The following is a 23,938-nucleotide window of genomic DNA, read 5'->3' on the forward strand; positions in this document are numbered from 1 at the left end:
CTTCCGTATTGTCTATGTTCCCTGTGTCGGTATTGGTCATTATCCCTAACCCTACCCTTTTCCCCAATTCTTTCCCTCAGAAAATGATTAAAAGCAAACCACAGCAAGGCACAATTCTCCGATCAAGATAGGGAGAGTACCATTTGAGCCAGTCGCTACTGATTCCTGATTGAAATCGCACCATTACGTCAAATTTGAAGTTTTTCACCCGTCCTTAGGTCATTTCTCCAATAAATTTAGTTTATTTTAAAGCCTTATGTTTTGTCATTGGCTCACAAAAAATTCCAAATGTTGTTTACATTGGTCATTCGAATAAGAATATCCCCTTAAAAAAATATGCAATAAAAAATGAAATTCTACGTGCATCGCTGGAGAAAGTAACTTTGAATACACTGTGAAATAATTTGTTCAAGCTACGTTTTCGGCAAGCTTAAAAAATAATTTCGATAAAAACGCTGTTAAAGTTTCCACTACATTCAGTGTATACATAAAGGCTTTGCGGCAAATTTGAAAATTGGAACATTTGTATATTATTGTTGTATTTCATATTTCGGCATAACATTTATAAGATCCTAAAGCACCTTTTAGACCAATATAAAAAAGACCTTTTTTAATTTACCGTGGTGTAACCCCTTAATGCACTGGAAAAAATTGTTTTTTTTTTATTTTATTTCTGTGACACAATTTCATCCTTGTCCTCTTTTTATAAATTCAATAACTTTTTTATTAGTTTTTAATTTTTTATTGATTTTCTTTTTTTATTCAGTTTATTCAAAGTTAAATGCGTGCAGAACTTAGAACTGTATTCATCCCATCCCTAATTAGTGCCTACTGCAAACTAATGATTGATCCAACAGTGGTATGTGTGAGAAATGTCGCATCTCACTGCTAGGTGGATTAAATAGGTTTACCATTTGGTTGGTGAACTAATGGTAAACCGTTGTTTACTTATTCTAAAAACTATATCAGTCACAAATCAGAAAAGTTTCATACAATTTCTACAAGAGCTACCTGATAAGCCAAAATAAACACTAGAATTTTGCTTGCAATAGTACTTTCATTAAATAACATCGAAACAACCATCGAATGTCAGTTTTAAAATTTGTGGTATAACAGAGGAAAATTCATTTCTGACAATGTTCTTATTGTGCAGCCTCTTCCCATCGACAAAAGCATCAACGATTACATACCAGCATAGGCTGTAAGTCACCCTCTAACAGATAATAGCGCAAAATGATTATATCCGTTCTGAACCCACCCAGTATGTTATACGCTTTATTCATTGAACTAACTCTGAGGGAAAACTATTGCAACAACGGGGGTTCAGCATAGGGCAGTATTCAAAGTTTGGTTTGTTTACAACACATAAACACGCAGAGCAATTTTTTTTGGCAATAAAAATAAACTCAACTAGCTTATATCCATTAAGGTTAATTCTTTATGTGATGTTCATGCCCAATTTTTTTCTAGCTCATATAGGGTTCCAAAACTATTGTTGCTTCAGTGTTGAGATCAAGAAACACGAAAATCCTATTTTGATCGAGATGTGTTTCTCTGGAAGTGCTAGAAGCTACTCAAGCTTTACATTTCGGTGCACAATACCATTCTTCTAGGACTTTCAAAATAACCCAATTGCATGTAAAATATAGCTGAAGGCAGCCGAAATTGATAGGTATCTTCAATTTTCAATAATATTGTGAGACAACAAAGATACATCAAAATAACATTTTTCACCATTAACTAAAACGGTCTCTGTAAAGTAGGGCATTGCAAAAAAAATTTTTTTTTTGAATTCTCAAAGGCCCCTCCTCTCATATTGTGACAAATGTCAAAGTAAGCTCAGATGCCAAATTTCACATCATTTGGACAATTCTAGACCCCCGCCCACTTCGCTTGAAATTTTTGTACTTGGTGCTATGGGAAAATGTGGAGGAAAAATATATTAAATGCTAAAACTTTTGAAATAGCAATCAGAAAATTACAATTTATACCCCTTTTTAAAGGAAATAACCTTAGTATTGGAATGAAGATATTCCTGTTCCTAGAAAAATACGGGATTGTGGGGTTTTGGGGCATATTGGCCCCAAAATCCCCTATTTTTTTTATTTTTCTGCTCCGTGGTGCAAATCATACATATTTTGCAGTTTTTCTAATGTGAAAAAATCTCAGAAATCGAACGGAACCTTTTAGACCTTTGTCCGAATACGAGAAGTTGGGGTTATAGGGCCTTTTGTCATTTATGTTAAATTTTATCATTTTCTCGTGCATATATCTCTATTATTCTTCATTCAATTTTAATAAATTGTACCTTGTTAAACGTGGAAAATTATTAGAAATACAACAAAAATAGATTCGTTTGCGTTAAAATTCAAAACATGAATTTTGTTGACATTAACTCTACAAACCATATTTTTTTCATTAAATGTCCTAATACCTCAACTTCACCTATTTTTCCAGTTATGAAACTTTTCTCATGTGATTCCTAAGCGCCTTTTTCACTATAAATAGTAAATTAAATAAGAATTTTGTTGTTAAGTGGAGTTAATGTGTGCGATTTTATGATAAAAATGTTAAATCGAGACTATATGTCAGATAATTTGATGTTTCTGAATTTTACCGGTAACGAATCTGTTTTTATTTTGTTTCTTAGGATTTTCCACGTTGAAAAAAGTACAATTTATGAAAATTGAATGAACAATAATAGAGATTGTTCATGCATTTCGTAGATTAGGGACGGCAATCTGCTCGAATCAGACACATACGGTTTACCCTTTCTTTTACCGTTTCCTTATCAGGCTATCTCAGCATCCGATCGAACAGACCGATCGGGTTTCTACCTATCTCTGATAAAACTTGCTAGAAGCGAAGCAAACGAGTCAGTCTCGAATAAAATACATATCGCATCACATCGAATATCGGTGTCGTATATTCAACGGAGCCAATAAATAGTTGTGTCGTTCCTTACTCCAAAATCAAGAGCACTGCTTCTTAATCCGAAGGACTTGATCGCGGCATCATAAATTGGTCCTTCGAACCGGATCAAGGACCGTTAAGAACAGTGTTCGCGATTTACGCGGGTCGGTGTGATTTTTGTGAGACAATTACTTGTGTTAGCCAATGCGCCAAATCTGAAACCTTCGAACGAACTCGTGGTGTGCAAAAGGTGCTAGATAATAAAAACTGGCAGTGAATAGAGATGAGCAATTAAAGCCAGTTAGATAAAACCGATTGTGATATAATTAAATTGCAAAGGTAAAGTGTGATTGTCATAAGCGGAATATATCGGCGTCATCGAAACGAGTGGCTACTGTTCCTTTTGTCAGCGCCCGCTATTGTTAGCCCAACGTGGCGTGGTTGAACGCGTGGTCCGAGCGTTGTAGCGTCGCAGCGTGGTGTGGCTTGGTTTCTCATTGTTCAGCGTAAAGACTGTAAGTACAATTGCATGCTTCTTCTAACCTGAATATACGGAGATATCAAAGATTAAATTCATCTGGCTTAATGGTGTTCCGCATTTCTGCGTGATAGAGTCGCTTGACGTAAGATATTTTTGGGTTGGTTGGCATATTGGCACACACGTGTGCGAGAACGAATCAAACGGATTATTTTAGTGCTGTCTTTTGTCAGGATGGCGAAAAATCTCAAAAGGCTTTCTAAAAAGGAGCGTTACTGTACAGATTCTTTGAACATTATCGAGCGCATGGTTGCAAATTATTCAGATGAAACAGACAGGGACAAATTGGACACTTGGATGGACAGGTTAGAATCGATATTTAGTCAGTATGAGGAAATTAGGCTTGAGATGGATTTATTAGACGATAGTGAGGTTGCGCTGAAACGCTCGGATAGTGTTAACGTGAATGATGTTACGATTGCCGGAGATCAAATTCAGACTTCTCTGGAGGAATTTGAAGTAGCCTATTTGAGATTAAAGGCTTTTCTCCAATCAGAAATGCGGAAACGCTCGTGTGCCTCCGACCAAGCAAATGTTAGCCATGCTGAGCAGGCACCCATATCCCAACCAGCTCAATTGCGAGTGAAACTGCCGGAGATTAGACTTCCTCTTTTCGATGGGTCTGTTAAGGAATAGCCAACTTTTAGAGATTCATTCAAGTCATTGATCGATTCCGCTCCTCAACTCAGCAGCATAGATAAATTTTCATATTTAATTTCGGCGCTTTCCAAGGAAGCTAAACGTGTGGTTGAGGTTATCGATGTGACGTCAGAAAATTATTATGTGGCTTGGGAGATGCTTCAAAGACGGTACGAGAACAAATATTTGATCGTTAAGTCCTACGTCGATTCCCTGTTTGCGGTAGAGCCTATGAAAAAAGAGTGTCACGAATCACTGAACCATCTTATCGACGAATATGAGAGAAATTTGATGATGCTAGAAAGGGTAGGAGAAGAAACAGAAAATTGGAGTACATTGCTAATTTTTATGTTGAGCTCACGACTCGATCCAGTTACCATGCGTCATTGGGAATCTCACCGCAAATCAACAAATGTCCCAACCTACTACGAACTGACTGATTTTTTGCGTAGTCATAGTCTTGTTCTACAATCTGTCGCGGCGTCCAAAACTCGCACGGTTGATACTCCTCGATCATTTTCCTCTTCACTTCGAAGCACATTCACTAAATTGAACTCCGCTCATCCTGCAATCTCGCCTCCTCAAAAGACCTGTCCATTCTGCAAACATTCTTCCCATTCTTCATTTAACTGTGAAGCATTTCGCAAGATGACGGCAATCCAACGATTTGAAGCTGCAAAAAAGAACGCATTATGCATAAACTGTCTTTCACCGGCGCATCTAGTGAGAAACTGCACAAGTGGAGCCTGTCGTGTGTGCAGCCAGAAACACCATACAATGCTGCATCAACGGACTAATTCGTCAAATAGCCAAGTTAACCATACCCAGCCTAACAAACCCTCTTCGTCCGGAATGCAACCTTCTCCTTCGTCATCCACTCCGACCAAGCTCTCAATACCTTCGCAGTCACGCAACCTGCAACAATGTACTGAGAACCAAGTCCCCACAGTCTCCGCTCTCTCAACCAACCACTTGTCGTCACCTTCCGACATTATTCGTGGACAACTTCCTTCGACTGTGTTACTCTCGACGGCGCTCGTGAAAGTCTTTGACTCTTGCGGAAGGTTCATCTGGGCCCGTGCTCTTCTCGATTCTGGATCGCAACTAAATTTCGTATCGGAGCAACTGATCCAGAAATTAGGACTCAAACGTGTACGAGAATTCGTTCCAATCAGCGGCGTTGGACTCTCGTCTACAGCATCCAAACATTCTACTATCGTTCGCCTTCAGTCCCATCGCGCTGATTTCGAAGCAAACTGGAAATTCCACGTACTTTCAAAAATTACAATGGAACTACCATCCCAAGCAGTTGACATGTCCCGACTGAACTGGCCACTTAACATCGTCCTAGCAGACCCAACTTTCCATCAACCCGGTCCTATCGATCTAATATTTGGAGTGGAAAATTTCTACGATCTGTTGCGGGAGGGGCAGATCAAAAATAGTCATGATGAACCCCTATTGCAGAGTACGGCTCTTGGATGGGTGGTGTCAGGCCGAGTCAACGTAGTTGCTTTACCGTCGTTCACGAGCTTCGCACATATGTGTAGTACACCGTCATTAGAAGAACAATTAACACGCTTCTGGGAGATTGAAGCTTGTCATTCGAAAAGCACATTATCGTTAGAGGAGTCTGCTTGTGAAGAACATTTCGCAACCAATACTATTCGAAATTCTTCAGGTCGTTTCGTCGTCGCCTTGCCAAAGAGAAGTTCAGTGATCGCAGAGCTAGGAAACTCAAAAACCATTGCTACTCGTCGCTTTCTTTCCCTCGAACGTCGCCTTACTGCAAATCCTGTACTGAAAGAAGCTTATTCTGAATTCATTCACGAGTACGCCCAGCTCGGACATATGAAGCTGATTAATGATATTGCCGATTCTGATCGATCCTCTCCGTCCTATTATTTGCCTCACCATTGCGTCGTCCGACCAGATAGCATCACCACTAAACTTCGTGTGGTCTTCGATGCTTCGTGCTCCACAGACACAGGAGTGTCTTTAAACGACTTACTAATGGTCGGTCCACTCGTGCAGGATGACCTTCTTACCATTATCCTACGATTTCGGATGGCACAGTTTGCTATCATCTCTGACATCGAAAAGATGTATAGGCAAATTCTGGTCTGTGACAATGATCAGCCACTCCAACGAATATTATGGAGAGACTTACCATCACAACAGATTCTGAGCTACCAGCTAACAACGGTTACGTACGGTACATCATCAGCTCCTTACCTCGCAACAAAGAGTCTCCAGAGACTGGCTGAAGACAGTTCGGAAAAGTTTCCAGTAGCAGCAGAAGTCATCCGACGAGACTTTTACATGGACGATATGCTTAGTGGGGTCGACAGCGTGGAAGAAGGCCAAGAACTCTGTAGGCAGTTGATTCATGTGATGAACTCTGCTGGATTTCAGCTCCGGAAATGGGCTTCAAATGAGCCCAAGGTTCTAGAAGAAATTCCACTCCCCCTAAGGGACGAACGAACTATTTTCGACCTCGACTCGTCGGTTTCGCCGATAAAGACACTGGGTTTGCAGTGGGATACATCGACAGATGCATTTCTTTTCGAAGCTCCGAAGCACAGTGAACAGATACCAATAACCAAACGCGTGGTTCTGTCGGATATCGCTCGGCTTTTTGACCCTCTGGGGTTAGTTGGGCCAATCGTCGTCTTAGCAAAACTGTTCATGCAAGAGCTTTGGCGAGAAGGAAAAAATTGGGATGATGCGCTTTGCGATTCTCATCAACGTTATTGGTCAGAATTTCGCGATGATCTTCACGCTCTTTCGTTAATGAAAATACCTCGATGGGTCGTGTCTACACCATCCGCAGTTTGTTTGGAGCTACATGGGTTTTGCGACGCTTCGGAGAAGGCGTACGGCGCTTGCATTTACGTCCGCGCAGTCTCTTCCAGCGGAAGCATCCACGTTAACTTGCTGACCGCCAAATCTAAGGTGGCACCGATTGGAAAAACGAAAAAAGATGGTACCGTCTGTTTGCCACGTCTGGAGCTCTCTGCAGCCCTCTTGCTAAGCCATCTCTTCGAAAAGGTTCAATCTAGCCTAAACCTTAAAGGTAGCAGTTTCTTCTGGACCGATTCAACTATAGTCCTTGCCTGGCTCTCCGCCAGTCCATCGCGCTGGAAAACTTTTGTGGCAAATCGGACCTCAGAAATCCAGCGAATCACAACCAAAGGCATCTGGGCACATGTTCCAGGTACAGAAAACCCAGCAGATGTCATTTCGAGAGGAATATCACCAACACAGCTACACGATTTCGTTCTGTGGTGGAGTGGGCCGCCATGGCTCTCGATGCCGTCTCGATTTTGGTCACCATTTCCACGCCCCTCCGCAGAAACATTCACTCCCGAACAACTAGAAGAACGAGTGATTGCCCTTCCAATTCAGGTCCAGCCTCCTAATGAGTTGTTTCTGCGTTATTCATCCTTCAACAAACTCGTACGTGTTGTATCGTGGATCCAAAGATTCAGTTTTAACTCGAGGATTCAGAACCGTTACGGAAGGAAAACCGGGTTTCTTTCAGTAATTGAAATTAAACAGGCTACACACTGCCTGGTGAAACTCGCTCAGGATGAAAGATTCTCTCAGGATCTCGCGGAAGTAGCTCGAAATGGGCAAGTCAAACAGAATTCTCGATTGAAAACTCTTACTCCAATACTAACGAATGGCGTATTGCGTGTCGGTGGCCGGCTGCGCCATGCTCCCGTAAGCTACGACCAACGGCATCCGATGATCCTGCCGGACAAACATCCTTTCACTGAGCTACTAGTAGTTCACTACCACCGAAAGCTTTTACATGCTGGTCCGCAGTTGCTAATTGACACCATTCGTGAAAGATTCTGGCCGCTGCGAATAAGAAACCTTGCCCGCCAAACTGTTCACTCCTGCGTCAGCTGTTTTCGTTGCAAACCTAAGATCCTGCAACAGTTAATGGGTGAACTTCCACCGGAGCGCGTTACACCAGCATTCCCGTTTCTCCGCACGGGTTTGGATTACTGTGGACCTTTTTATTATCGTCAATCTCGCCGAGCTGCCCCTGTTAAATGTTTTGTTTCCATTTTCGTATGCCTTGTAACTAAGGCGGTCCACATTGAGTGCGTTGGAGACCTATCGACCAACTCATTCCTAGCTGCTCTGAAACGGTTTGTCGCTCGCCGAGGGAAACCAGAGTTGATTGAGTGCGACAATGCAACCAACTTTAAAGGAGCTCAACGCGAATTGAACGATTTAGCCCAACTATTCTTATCTCAGCAGCACCAAGAACTGATCACTACCAACTGTACGGAAAATGGGATTACGTCAAGGGGTGAGTCGCTTAGAACAGTGTGCCATACACACTGTATCACCTACCATAACACGATATAAAATTACGATTCACAGTAATACACGATCATTTCACTCGTTACCACAATGTGTGGCACAATGAGGCACACTTTTGACAACTCAAAAACTGTCAACAAAGTGTAGTTGAATAATCATAGCAACCATTGCTTTTGTTTTACTGAACACCATGGCACAGCGTGGCACATCGTGGCACATTGCGGCACAAGCTACCACGCTGTTTGTTTGTGAGCACAATTCGATTTGTGCTAAGCGACTCACCCCTTGGATTACGTTCAAATTCATACCTCCTAGATCCCCAAATTTCGGCGGGCTCTGGGAAGCAGCCGTCAAGTCGCTGAAGAAACACTTGCGCAGCACGGTCGGCAATGTTGTACTGTATCAGGACGAATTTCTTACTATACTAACTCAAATTGAAAGTTGCCTAAATTCTCGGCCACTCACTCAGCTCAGTTCGGACCCTAACGATCTGGAAGTGCTTACTCCTGGGCATTTCTTGGTACATCGATCACTGGCCGCCATTCCAGAACCAAGGCTCGAAGATGTGCCTTCCAACCGCTTAGACCGATGGCAGCAAACACAGGAATACGTCCGGCGAATTTGGAAGCAGTGGCAGTCGGAATATTTGTCCGGGTTGCAGCCTCGTACTCAATGGACTCAACAACGAGACAACATTTCGGTGGGTACCATGGTACTGGTGAAGGAAGAAAACCTTCCACCACTTAAATGGAAATTCGGACGAATAGTACAAGTCTTCACGGCTGATGATGGCAACATCCGGGTAGTAACCGTTAGGACGAAGGACGGTGAATTTCGTCGTGGAATCTCCAAAATCTGCGTATTGCCCATTCAGAGACCTACGGAATACCTCGATGATGAAGCCACTGATCCACACGAAGGAACCTAGAATCCTTCCAACGATCACAGTGTACTCACTGTGCAACAATGGGAGGTCGTTAGACCTCCCATTCATGTAAGTCTATGTAATTTAACGAATTTGCAAAAAGTTTATGAATTTTTCGTCCACCATAATGCTACACGATGATGATGCCTGCTCCAACCCACAACCACGAGCAAACGACAAGCTAGCTGCTTCTTCAAGAGGATCTGCAGCTGCACTCAAACGCGTCCACTGTATGTCGGTGGCTCTGCAGCAGAGGAGACAAGGACCTGATGGAAGGCAGTTCAGCTCAACACCCACCCACTGAAGAAAGTCTCACCGATTCATCTACCTCCGACCTGGCTTCCTCGATGGATGACATCAGAATCACAAAAGCACAAGTACGCTCAGTCACTTGATGCCAACGATCATCGTCCGTTTTCGGACCCGTGGAGGCCGGTTGCCTCCAATCCAGTTAAGTGTTGTTCTTTTTCTAATTTACTGTTTAAAAAGCCGTCTATGTTTGTTCCAGCATGACGACCCAGACAAGGACAGCCAAGCAAGGAAGACCAGGACGATCGACTCAGTCAACACAAAACCATGGTCATTGTCGAGACGTGCAGGTTCTTTCGAAGGGACACTCGGTCTTCGACGACGAAAACCATGGCGTAGATGGAAGAGGAAGCAGCTCGAGGATATGTGAACAACCGTTCGAAGAAGTCTAGAAGACAGACATCATCAGTAGCAGCATATGGACAGACGAAGCAGAAATGATTACGCCACAATTTTGAATTCTTATATTTTAGTTGTTTAAGAAGTATAGGTTTAGGAAGAAATCATCAAGTAGTAGATAGGAGTCATTTTGTTAAAAATCCGCCTTTTTAACGGTGGCCGGCATATGTTCATGCATTTCGTAGATTAGGGACGGCAATCTGCTCGAATCAGACACATACGGTTTACCCTTTCTTTTACCGTTTCCTTATCAGGCTATCTCAGCATCCGATCGAACAGACCGATCGGGTTTCTACCTATCTCTGATAAAACTTGCTAGAAGCGAAGCAAACGAGTCAGTCTCGAATAAAATACATATCGCATCACATCGAATATCGGTGTCGTATATTCAACGGAGCCAATAAATAGTTGTGTCGTTCCTTACTCCAAAATCAAGAGCACTGCTTCTTAATCCGAAGGACTTGATCGCGGCATCAGAGATATATGCACGAGAAAATGATAAAATTTAATATAAATGACAAAAGGCCCTATAACCCCAACTTCTCGTATTCGGCCAAAGGTCTTAAAGGTTCCGTACGATTTCTGAGATTTTGTCACATTAGAAAAACTGCAAAATATGTATGGTTTGCACAACGGAGCAGAAAAATTCAAAAAATAGGGGATTTTGGGGTCAAAATGACCCAGTGCCCCACTTTCCCGTATTTTTATAGAAAAAGGAATATCTCCATTCCAGTACTAACGTTATTTCCTTTAAAAAGAGGTATAAATTGTAATTTTCGGATTGCTACTTCAAAAGTTATAGCATTTAATATATTTTTCCTCCCCTTTTTCCCATAGCACCAAATACAAAAATTTCAAGCGAAGTGGGCGGGGGTCTAGAATTGTCCAAATGATGTGAAATTTGGCATCTGAGCTTACTTTGACATTTGTCACAATATGAGAGGGGGGGCCTTTGAGAATTCAAAAAAAAAATTTTCTGCAATGCCCTACTGTAAAGTCCAGTGTGTATCTTCGTCGCGAGCGGTTGACTCTTGTAGAGCTCCCTTCGAGTCGGTTAATTTCCATTATTTTCGGTGCAGTTTACTGCCTCCCGGTTATCGAAAGTGTCAATAAGGGTGCAATTTAACGATTATACAAGATGAAATGGCTTATAAAAGCATTTTCGGCATATTTTTGATTGACGCGAGTGGTGACAGTTTGTGAAAATCGAATTCCGGCAAATGAAAAAATATCTTTTCCTCGCATTACGGGCCGTCGATTCCCGATGCAAGGACAATAAAAGTGCACAGAAAACATCTAGAAACACAGTGTTTATTCTAAAAATAGTAAAAAATGGTTTTTCAGAGAAAAAAATTCAATCCGAAAAGTGAAAAAAGATACGGCAATAAGAAAAATTAGAATATTGGCGTTTCACCAGCGACTAGCGACTACCAGGTGTCGCCCCAAAATTCTTCGCCCGAAAAATAGGTGGCAAACCAGCCAGTCGGTGCTCAGCTAATTTCGTCCGCGTCCCTTGTCACCTATTTTTATTGGGTGTTTCATAGGCGTCATTCATCTTTGGAGCCGCCTTGGATATTCAACTGTTTTTTTTACTTTCTTATTTTTTGCGAATGAGTAAAGGTTTTGATTCTTTAATATTCGGGATTGCAGATATTTTGTGGCATGTAAATTTTGGGTGTTCGTTGATGTGATGGCACTGTAAGGGAACACGTATCTGCCGGTCGGCAAACTTTTCTTTGAACTGAGCAAACTAATTTCTATGTTTCTTTAGGGTTTGTTTTGCCAACGGGGGAACTGATCCAAAGAGCATTCAATGTGCTTAGGGAAAACACATGGCCTTGTTTGAGTGGAATGATGACTTCAATCATGTTATGAGGTTTGAGAATTGACAATTCGCGAGAGGAATCGGGAACCGGTAAGCAATTACCTTCAGTTATGTCAGCACGAAGAATAAGTGTTTTGCTGTCATGTTCATTGGTTAGCTTTCAATTCTATCTCATGCCTCCACGCGAGTCTAAGATTATTAATGGCATTTGGTCCTTAGACCGGCGATGACTGGGTGCTATCAGCCTTCTGCCAATAGTAGCAGAATGAGAGGGTGCGAACAGATCTAGCGGGTAAAACAATACCGTAAAAATGAATAGTTGTTGGGAAATCAGCTCCAATAAGACTTTAATTTGACTAGTATCGATGATCGCGAGTCAATACGTACTGAAAATTCGCCGCGTCTGTTTTAGTGAATCTAATTTCAAGTTCCGTTATTGGTGGCAAGCCCGTGCATCAGGTTAACGATCCTCTGTATTTCCCTTTAATGTTCGATATAATCGTTCGTATACGTGTATTTCGCAAACAATCCGATATTAGAAATAGGAAATACTTTCGTTGATTTATAACATCTCGAGCTATCATAACTCTTTGAGTGTATAACGTGTTATCACTCGGTAGTTTGCAACCCAAAAAATATATTGTGGAGAAGATATAGCGAAATTAGTATAAATAATGTCGCAGTAAATAGTGATCCGGCCTATTATGCAGATAAGATTAGCTTTTCTAGGCAATACTCCCACGATCGGCTGTGTGGAGTTGAAATTGCTTTTGTTTAGAAAACATAGGATACTCTCGGTAGCCGGCTACCAGAGTTTAAAAAGAACCAAAAACTAAACAAGATCATCTTCTTTTTCGAGCGATCGTGTTCTCGAAAACTTACTAAACTACTACCTAATAAACTATGTACAGGTCGCATCACTTGCATGGAGCGAATCCTAGAACACCAACTTCGCGACACCTATGGAAGAGTCTGATGAACCTTCTGTATAAGATTCCTCATTTTATTCAAACGATCGCCGGGTAAAATCAGCACCGACACGATAGAAACCACGAAAAAATTCGTCGCGTGATTGAATATTATTAAGAAATATAAGCAGTGCTCCTTATAGCCGGCTTTCCGGAATTCAAGTTGCTTATTTTTCTAATCGTATTAATACAACAAATGATAAATTTCCCAAATTCTCGGCAGCCGGCTGCCCAGAGCAATTATTACATGACAACGCTATTGGCACACTTACTAACAACTCTCCCATTCCCGTGATACATATGGAGATGCAGAGGATTCCTCGGTCTCTAGTAGCAACATGTATCGGACTAACATTCCTTCCTTTTCCAGAAGATCTGCATTCGGACGTGGCCGGCGTCGGTATTGATCAGCATGCAGGGATCAGAATAGATTGTACAATGTGGCTCATCCTGTTATTCCCAAACATGTTGTTCCAATGAACATTTTGCAACCTAATTTGGTTCTGGTCAATAACGGAGTATCAACTACAGGCGATCTCTTATGCTTATGCTATTAACTAAAACGGTCTCTGTAAAAGACAAATTTTGCCGAATCCTAAAGATATAGCTGTTTAAAAATGTTGTCGTTTATAAACAACATGGCATGAAAGGGTTAAGAATAGCTTTTTTTGGAAACCACATTCATATGTAACAACAATAAAAGTTTAGGTTTCTTGGCGCTTTTATAGTGATTAAACGAAGATTGCACTTAGGGGCCATGCATAAATGACGTAGCATTTTGGGGGGTAGGGAGGGTATACCAAATTTGTGACGAAGTGTGACGAGGGGGAGGGTAGGGTCAGAAGTTGTGCGACGTAGCATTAAGTTTAAAACCCATTGTTCAGAGAAAACAATTTAATGATCATCCATTCCCAAGAGAAATAAATTTAAATTCAAACAAGTTACTTTTGATGCAGTTTTGTCATGAGGTAAATTTTACGATTCGCGGAATTGCAAGTTCGCGAAAATACAAACAGATTTTGTAAGCGGGTTTAACTTGCTACATTAGTTAGCTAATGTTGCTAATTAGTAGACTTAGTTTGAAAGCTGAATTAAATTTTCACTTCGGATTCACCCAAACAAAATTTAGTAATTTAGATGAACGTATGCTTCTTACAATCATTGGCGGCTGCACGATTGTGAACTGAGAGAACTTCTCTTCATGCTCCCTTTGACTTATAAAATTCAAAACAAAACTATCAACACTATATTTGTTATGAAATGGGCTTATTTTGCACGCAATTTGCTGTTATAATGAAAATGTTGATAAAAGTCGTAAAACATTTTGAAAGGACATGTATTTAAAATAATTGAAAAACATATGCAATTTTTTTTTCATCTCCCGGGCGCTTTGCATGGGACGAGGGGGAGGGGGTAGGTAAATGCTACGTTATTTGCGAGGGGGAGGTTAGAATTTTGTGACCAAATGCTACGTGGGGGGAGGGAGGGGTCAAAAATCGCCGAAAAAAAGCTACGTCATTTGTGTACGGCCCCTTAGAATCATTGGCAGCTGCAGGATTGTTAACTGAGAGAACTTCTCTTTATGCTCCCCTTGATATATAAAATTCAAAACAAAACTATCAACACTATATTTGTGATGAAATGGGCTTATTTTGCACGCACATTGCTGTTATAATGAAAATGTTGATAAAAGTCGTCAAACATTATGAAATGACATGTATTTAAAATAATTGAAAAACATGTAATTTTTTTTCATCGCCCGGGCGCTTTGCATGGGACGAGGGGTAGGTAAATGCTGTGTTATTTATGAGGGGGAGGTTAGAATTTTGTGACCAAAAGCTACGAGGGGGAGGGAGGGGTTTCAAAAATCTCCGAAAAAAGCTACGTCATTTGTGTACGGCCCCTAAATAGAGTTTTACTTTCTGGTATTTTACAAGTCAGAAATTTTAAGTTATTGCTCTCCTACAAAAGAAAACTTGAATACAAAGTTCGGGAAATTTACCCCGAACTTTGTTTTCAACCTATCTTTAATAATGAGGTGAAAATTTCAACCTTTCCTTCATATAAATTCGGAAAACAGATTAATTTGCAGAAGAAAAGACACATTTCCTTGCATTATTCATTATTCATTACGTCATAAGCTTGTCGGATTTGTAGACAACCAAACCAAAAACGGTCCCGTATTGCTGAATGATACAGATATCTCACTAAACTAGTTTTTTTCTCAGCCCCCAAAATCAAGTTATATATGCTCCGATCGCTCACTTTTCGATTCATACAAAGATGAATATAAATGAATCTATAAATGTAATCAGATTTCTCCAACATGCTGGAACTGATTTGAACCATTTTTTGACGGATTATTTTGCGGATTTTATCGTTTTATAAAGCTGGTTTTTCATATTGAGTAAAATAGCGATCTTTAGTAGCGTAAATGCAAAATAATTGATTTCCCCATATAAAATCCCATGCAAACTTTGAACACAACGCGCAAACCCGGGACACAACCAATCGCTACCAAATTTTGCACAGGCATTTGGGACCACAAAAGGAACTCAAAAAGTGCTGTGCCCGCTAGTTTAAATCATTTTGAAGTTTTCCCATACAACCACGAGCCACTCTAGTGTCTATTCTCTCTATTCAACGCATTAGGTCAAATTGTAGGATGAGTAAGGGTGCGTTGTGCTCGACTTTTCACATCACTCAAACGCAAATATTTTACATTTTCCAAACCAGATTATTCATGTTACTGCTTCTTAAAAACGAGGCAAGCAGGCTGATACCTATTTAAGCGCAATCCAATCACTGTAAGCCGATTTACAATCGAAATAGTGTGACATCCTGACTAATGAGATGAATAAGGGCTCGTCTACCATATAAAAATTGAACAAATTTATGAATTTCCTAGGAATTCCTGTTATTCAAACAATCGAGACAATATGTTTTTTGACAGATTATTTTGCGGCAAAGGACCTTTGACGAACATGAGGGTTACCTCTTTCAAGGTTGAAAAAAATGGACGGCAATTTTCTCGAAACAATCATTTCTTTCAATTCAACCAACCAAGTGCCTTACACCAACTTGCCTATTTTAGGTATTTGCATTAACGTTAGACATTTTTCGTTCTGTTATTTTATGCCATATATGCGCATTACTAATGTCGGAGATGTCGAGTGCTTTCTTCAGCTGGAAGTAGCAACTGGAACGGATCGAAAGTGGAACGATTTTTCGGTACCGCTCATATATTCGTTCGTTGACTTTTTTCACAATTGAAAAATTGATGCAATTACTGGACTTACATAACGTCAATGACATGATGGTTATTTGATTGGAAGCAAGACGTGGTAAATTTAATGCCGTTTTTTATTGAAAAACCCTGGGGCAGTGAATTGCACTGGTGTTACATATTCTAGTCGGACGTGTTTCATTACGACTTCTGATAGAAAGTACAACACCAGTGTAATCCACTACCCAAAAACAGTAATAGTGACTTCACATTCTGAATCAATCCACATCACCATAGTGAAACATGTTTTGCTACGGTCACCATATCAATAGTTCTCTGACGGCGCCGGTGGTTGAGTGGTAAGCGTGACCGCCACTCATTCCAGTTGTTCAATTCCAGCGAGGTCGTTGAGAGGTGAAAAAATCTGTGGTCACGTCTCCCTTCGGAAGGGAAGTAAAGCCGTTGATCACCGGTCTATGAGTTTGGTGGATCGATATCTAGTCCAGATAGTGAAGTCATCTCTCTGGCGTCGATAAAGAAGAAGTAGATCTTCTATACTCTTACTAACAAAAATATCCTCCTCCTGTGATACTTGTGGAGTGCGCAGTACCAAAGTAACCAATAAGCATTATAACGTAGCCTAATATCTGCTTTAGATCCACATATAAAGCTATCTTAAAGAGCTGTAAAGCCCTAAATACTGATATAATGCTGGTATTATGCCAGAAAAGGCGAAATATAGTGCTATTACTGTGCAGAGGTTGACAGCTCGTTTCTGCAGTACTAATGCTATTATATAGCACCAGCGTACAAATGTCAAATTTAAAAGCCTAATATTGGTACTACTAATGCTATTAAAAAGCTTCAGTTTGCTGTCATTGTCCGCCATGGTTTCAAAACCATTTCTTATGTTTCCTTTCGGTATAATGAGCAAAAAGGAAAAAAATTAAAATAAAAATGTTCTGTTTAAAACCGTAATTGACTCTCTTCTAATACATTGTAATGAATATCCTTAATGGGTTTTCGTTCTCACATGATATGAATGTTTTACGAACATTACCTTTAGTAAGTCTCGAACTGAGGTACCTTGCCTCGTCCTTCACGGTAAGTGCGCTGCGTTTGCTCCCTAGAGTATATTGCATACATTCGATTGAAATGAAATATGCCGAATATAATCTTTAAGAAGAGTTGTATAACAAATAAAAACCCACAGTATTACAATAGCATTATATCGGTATTTTACTTGCTCTATAATGACACTAAATGCACTTGTAAAGCTTACATGCTTTAAAGATCCTTGAAGCTTGTACGCGCTATATCAACTTCATATACGCATATACATAGAGCAAGCGATAATGCCAAATGTCGGCTGTGCAGTTATGCATTATTGATGCTAATATAGAGCTTTATTGCATTGTTAATGCTGTAATGGAGTTTCAATACAACATTAGTGCAAATGTATAACCAATATAGTGCAATGGCTTAATGCTTATGGTTACTTGGGTAGTATATACGGCCTCTAGCGAAAGCAAGTATCGAATTAACCATTCCTTCCCTTTCTTTCCGCGATCTACGTTCGGGCCTGGCCGGTATTGCTCAATAAACACTTTAGGATTACTCCATATCACCATATCAATAGTTCTCAGTTGTGTAGTTTATGCCAGTGATTCTCAACCTGGGGTCCACGGACCCCTAGGGGGCCGCGAAGTCATTGCTGGGGATCCGCGAAGAAAAATATATTTTCCGGGTGCAGATAAGAATTTCAAGTCTTGTTTCCTAATAAACTGAAAATAACATATTGATAGCATACAAAATCTATGTTTATCGGTGGGGGTCCGCAGCAACCCATGGCAATTTATAAGGGTTCCGTGGTACGAAAAAAGTTGAGAACCGCTAGTTTACGCCAAACCGGGAAAATTTAGGAGAGCTATCTCTTCAGTTCCCAATAAGAAGACCGCATATTGCATATTGACATCCAACCCATGAGATACAAATCACGTTGCAATTCGTAGATTGAAAATTCCCATTTATCGTGATTTCCTTAAAATTATTTTCGACTTCGGCTGCTTTCGAGGTGAATGATCGGGAATGAATGTGTTGAGTTTTTTAAACCTAGAACGTTGCACTGGGGTACAAATGTACCCCACGCCTTCTTCGAAGCCGTGTGAAGACGAGAATTCGGCCTTAGTGGAAGCAGGTGTCAAATTTTGTCGTGGGGTATATTTGTACCACAGTGTACGGTTGCCGTTAGCGTTTCGTCAGGTTTCGTGCTGTCACTGGAAATTTGACTCATTCCCATATTTACTGATATTTATTGTTTTATTGTATATTTTTTGTAGTTTTTTTCAAAACAATAGCTCGTAAGTATAATTTACGCACAGTAACTGCTGCAACAGTAACGTTGCGTGTTACCAATGTATTACTGGTAGGATATAATTTTTTCATTTCAATTTCCACCCCATTTCGTGGTATTTTCCGAAACCCGATTTTTGAACTGTCACTCTTCCAAATAATTGCACTTATTCAAAAATATCGAAATTACATTTTATGCCATTTTTTTAAATCGGTTGAAAATTCGCAAAGTTATAGTAATTTTTGCAAAAAAGTCAAAGCCGCGATTTTTTCACATTTTTTAATTCAAATTAATTTATGTATCATTGATTCAATAAATTGCGTGCATTCACTTACACATCTTGCAATTAAAAAACGAAGAAAATGATGTATTATACATTTCTTTTGTTTGCATTTTACCTGCGAAAATTGCTATCAAACACGTAGGGTACATTTGTACCCCAGTGCAACGTTCTAGGGTGGAAAACGCAACTGCATCGTTCTAGGGTTAACTCACAAATATTAAAAGTTCCTCAGCCAGTCATGGCCGAATTTAGCGTTATTGAAAATCATATCATCACTAGTAAAAATGATTCTTGAGTCAAAATCTCTCAAACGGGCCACCCAAATTAGGTCAAATTACAATTTCGATGGAAGATCCAATTTTTGAATAGTAGAGTAGAATGGAGTCATAGGTATGGGGCATTATCTTTGTTATGGTATTGCAGAGGTCGCTCATCTTGTGTGAATTTGATACACGGTAGAGAACATCGTTTACGACTGTCATTTCGGCTGTTACCGTCGCGTCGTTTGTGTTTTCGCGTGTTGTTCTGCGAAAACGCATTGTCTTGCGCCCTCAGTCTCAGTACAGTGCATTTAATCAATGTAAAAAATGTCAAATGGGTTTTTTGGAACGTAAAAATTAATGCTGAGCACAAATTTTGTGTTGGTTTTTCGATATTTTTGTTTTTGAATACAAAACGGGCATCAACATGAAACATACGCATGGGGACACGATAGGTCAACCGTTTAGGGGTACTATAGGTCACTACTGATCGTCTTACAGCTAAGCAACCACGTGAGCCGGAATACCCAACTTCAATTCCACACTCCGGCGTCGACGAGGACACTAAAGAAGTAATTCGCATGTACAAAACCAAACACAGCTACCGAAAAAACATGTTTTCGCAGCATTTCCTTTCGCGGTTTCATGATTTTTCACATCATTTGCCACTTCTAATTTTCTTGTCTGAATGACGTCATTAATACTCTTCAAATAAAAGTCGAACCAGTGATTTTCTAGGCGTGCATTTGTTTAATTTAACCTCGAATATAGTGACCTATCGTACCCCCAGATTCTAAAAACATCGAAAAAAGTACCTTCGCTATATTGGATTTAGCGAGGAAAATATTTAGCCAGGCATATAACCTTTCCAACGAGTGCTTGTTTGTCAAAATCAGTGCAAAAATACCATCGCACGGGCTCGCTAAAGAAAACTGACCTACTTGATCCCACTCTACTCTACTATTAAGGTAGGTGCAATCCTTGAAAATATCTTCATGAGAAAATTTTGGTTTTAAAGTGCTTGCATATTTTGAACGCAACGATATTTTTTCGAATTTGATAAGGAACGATTGAGTTATTTACCTAATTTGAATAGATATCACGAACGATTCTTCGGTGGCAATACATTCCATGATTGCCATCAGTTACTGGTAGCATTTCATTCCAGTGCTACACTGTCGTATCAGTTTCATGCATACACAGAGGATACAATGATCACACACCTCATACAAAGCAGAACGCTCTTTCTTTCGGAGCTGAATAAACGGATTTTAAGTGTGCGCTGACGATGGGGTGGTTTGTTGCGATAGGTGGCGCTCTCTTACTCTTTCAATTATGTGTGCGCTGCGCAATGCGATGTATACATTGCAGTGTGTAGGTCCTGGCTTGTGCACTATTGCTCGTTTACTTCTGGCAAGCGGTAGTGCGGGTGCGATTGGCGATTTGATGGTGTTGGAATATTGGATGCGGACATTATTATTTTCTGCTTATGATTTGATACGAGTTACTTTGTAAAACTTACTTACGAGTTCGTAGAGTATTATTACACTACCCGGGGAAGCTTAAAAAAGCGGAGACCGGGGCTGGTTGGACAAGTTTTGCTTTCGGAATTTCTATACTCATTCTGGTTAGACTTTGTGAAAACCGGTTTGCGCTGTCATGAAGATACAACCCTTAAGTACATATGTAATTTTTTCATTCATGAAAAAATCTGGGAAAAAGTTATTAGCAAACAAATGCGGAAAGAAAAATCGGCCAAACTAACCCAGGGCTGGGTAGGTTAGCCGAGTGTGGTAAATTAAAATTAAACACGTCAAATGTATCAGTGGAAAACTTTTATGCAAAAATAAATATCGTTTTTTCGTATATAGGTAAGGAAAATAAAATCCACTCTTCACTTTTTCGTCTTTTTAACCATTTTGGACTTACCATTGGCAGCTTTAGTGAACTTTTTACCAGCTCTCGCTGATTTTTTTTCCTCCGCCACCGTACGCTTACGTTTGATTTCATTTTTCTTGGGGAATCGGTACAAATTTGAGAAGATCGGCGTTTACGAACTTGCCACTTCTTTGAATCAGATCGTGCACTCGCCTTGGGAAGAGGTCTGACGTCTTCAGAGAGGATTACATATGCAGTAGATTCTATGCTAATGGACGAGTTTTGTTCGGGGTTGGGTCGATCTGTGACAAATCTTGCCAGAAACTCCTCAGGAGGAAAAATTTCAGGATTGAAGCGGCACACTGCAGAGACTCTGAAACCTGGTTGGCATTTAATTCATAAAATATCAGAATCAACTTTTTTATAAACAGTTTCCGACTTTTAATGATTCTAATCTCTTATTTCTATTTGGTAATAATTTTAAATTATTTTTATTACTTATTTCTCGTGTATATTTTCCTTATAATCATCAATATTAGCATAATATCAAATTTTACTTTGAAAAAGGCATTTCACAAATATCAAAGTGCACATTACACTAAATTTACAACTCGGCCAACCAGCCCCGCACAGTACTCGGCCAACCTACCAAAATGTATATTTTCGAGAACAATCACGATTTACACAAACAAATATAAGGTTACACTGGTAACCGTTATATCATTTTGTTGGATGTTGAATACCCTTTCCAGCAGTACAAAGCTATTGGAAATCGGATGTAAATTGTTTCGCGCTACACATATTATTTTTCAGAAACAGAAATTTATACACCAGTGCCGAAAAAAGAACAAACGTGCTCCTGTACAAACGACACCACCAAAATACCTGAAATTACGTCGGTACATTGGTGACCTAATACCCCACTAAAATCACTATAGATGTCGCTACTGCGCATAATAGCCTTTTCATAAAAGGCACTCGGCCAATCTGCCCCTTCGGCCAACCAGCCCCAGTCACCCCTACTCGGTCCTCGGCGCAAACTTTACCAAAAACGTTTTACGAATCATCGTATATGATTAGTTTTATAACGATCTGTAAAACCATATTAATTGTATAACTGGGTTTGAACATCCAGATTAATACGGGCTTCATGTATGTTCGGCTAAATGACTCACTAGCTATTTCGACGAGAACATTTCAAATGAGCACATAAACAAAAAGTAAACAATTCGGATTAATACTTAATTCAAATGGACATTAGCAAAGCTTTATACACATTTTAAATAAGCCGATTCTGAAGCCTGGCTGTTCGCGAAATAAAAGATTATCGAAAAGGCACACAAGCAAAATAACTTGTTTTGTTTATGTTTACTTTTACTTCCCCTTAACCTTCCGGCAGTCGCGCTAGTGCACTGAGTGCACGCTGCTCTGAAAATCTAGCGAAATCGTCTTAGGACACCAGCGGCTGCTCGTTCAGTGGGCCATAAGCGCGACTTCCGGAGGGTTAAAAATTAACGGTTCATATACACCAAACAACAAAACGGCAAAAATTGTTTATTCCCAAGTAACAATTCAGGTTTTATAATACACTACAAGTGAAATTTAAGTTTTAAGAATGGCTTCAAAAGTACCATAAAACCACTATTGTTACTAGGGATTGGCCTTTTTCTTAAAGAAAAAGGCTATTCTCGAAAAGGATCCAAAACATCTCAACACCGAGACGAGAAAGTGATCCAAATAAACATCACACATTCACTGGCTGTTAACAAAAGGGTTCACCCAAGGGGTGAGTCGCTTAGAACAGTGTGCCATACACACTGTATCACCTACCATAACACGATATAAAATTACGATTCACAGTAATACACGATCATTTCACTCGTTACCACAATGTGTGGCACAATGAGGCACACTTTTGACAACTCAAAAACTGTCAACAAAGTGTAGTTGAATAATCATAGCAACCATTGCTTTTGTTTTACTGAACACCATGGCACAGCGTGGCACATCGTGGCACATTGCGGCACAAGCTACCACGCTGTTTGTTTGTGAGCACAATTCGATTTGTGCTAAGCGACTCACCCCTTGGGTTCACCCGCATGAACTATAAGCGAACGTCTCGCTGAAAAGGGTTTATGGGAGAGGGCACAAAACCAGTGTGATGTTTCAAAAGGGACCCAAACATTTATCTACAAAAATCTTTCAAAATACAATTTTTTGAATGAAGCTAGTATATTATTCGAAAAAAAATGGTTAATTTGATACGGAATAACGTTATTTGGTCCTCATATCAAGCGTCTGTTCATAAATGGGAATATAAAACATGAGGAAATTTTTCAGACGACATTTTCTCAACATGAGTACATTGGATTTAATGCCATATGTAATTTTGACGTCGATTTTACTTATTTTGTCTGCAAATTTCGCGGCTCAACAAGTGAAATGCGCCTTAATGCTGACATTCCACGCATAAATGTCATTCTACTGGTTTTTAACTGATGTGGAGTGAGATTAACTTACAGTGGGTCCAAAATATGTTTATTATCCGAATTGACCCTGAATTTGCTTTATTTGTGCATGTAACGCTTTAAACTAGCCAGTTTGTAAAAATATGCAGCTAGACGAATATATTTTGATCAGCCTATATGTGTAAAAAAAAATCAATAACACTAGTTTACAAAATAAAAATAAAAATCTGAACTTCCACATTTGAACACCATTTCTGATTTAAAATTATGTGCTGAATCCGAAAATGAGTTTACAATAGAACAGTTTTCGAATTACAGTAAAAAAAATGAATGTCACCTTTAAAATAGAAAGTACGTTCAGTAAAATCCACATATCTTTGGTTGTAGTGAATCGATATGAAATATTATTATATTGAATTAAAGGTAATTGAATGCACTTTCGGTTGTTTCAACATTTTGTTTTAGTGCAACTACTGGTTCTGACGTTATTTTCGAGTTTATTGAACTTTTTCTTAATTTTTCTTAATTTTTTAAAGAAAAATGAGCGTCGATATTTTGAACAAGATAAAGAAATCTTAAAAAATATATTTTTATCGATAATTGAAGCCTGCTA

The 23,938-nt window shown here is 39.7% G+C and overlaps 2 protein-coding genes across 3 annotated transcripts in view; one reads left to right on the forward strand and one right to left on the reverse strand.

Moving 5' to 3' along the window:
• Positions 1-23,938, reverse strand: part of LOC131693890 (tetraspanin-9) — a 69,073-nt gene that overhangs the window by 16,381 nt on the left and 28,754 nt on the right. The window lies entirely within an intron of this gene.
• LOC131688165 (uncharacterized) lies at positions 4,739-9,359 on the forward strand. The gene is made up of 3 exons (XM_058972330.1): positions 4,739-7,307; positions 7,446-8,417; positions 8,980-9,359. Exons 1-3 carry the CDS (start codon positions 4,739-4,741, stop codon positions 9,357-9,359), a joined length of 3,921 nt encoding a protein of 1,306 aa, XP_058828313.1.

This window comes from Topomyia yanbarensis, chromosome 3 (assembly GCF_030247195.1).
Source record: "Topomyia yanbarensis strain Yona2022 chromosome 3, ASM3024719v1, whole genome shotgun sequence".
NCBI lineage: Eukaryota > Metazoa > Arthropoda > Insecta > Diptera > Culicidae > Topomyia > Topomyia yanbarensis.

Excerpts from the sequence above, each read along its gene's own strand:
- LOC131688165 (XM_058972330.1), top strand. The coding sequence starts at position 4,739 with ATGACGGCAATCCAACGATTTGAAGCTGCAAAAAAGAACGCATTATGC. Across the intron at positions 7,308-7,445 it reads CATCTGGGCACATGTTCCAG|AAACATTCACTCCCGAACAA; the intron begins GTACAGAAAACC and ends GCCCCTCCGCAG. Across the intron at positions 8,418-8,979 it reads AAATGGGATTACGTCAAGGG|AACCAAGGCTCGAAGATGTG; the intron begins GTGAGTCGCTTA and ends CCGCCATTCCAG.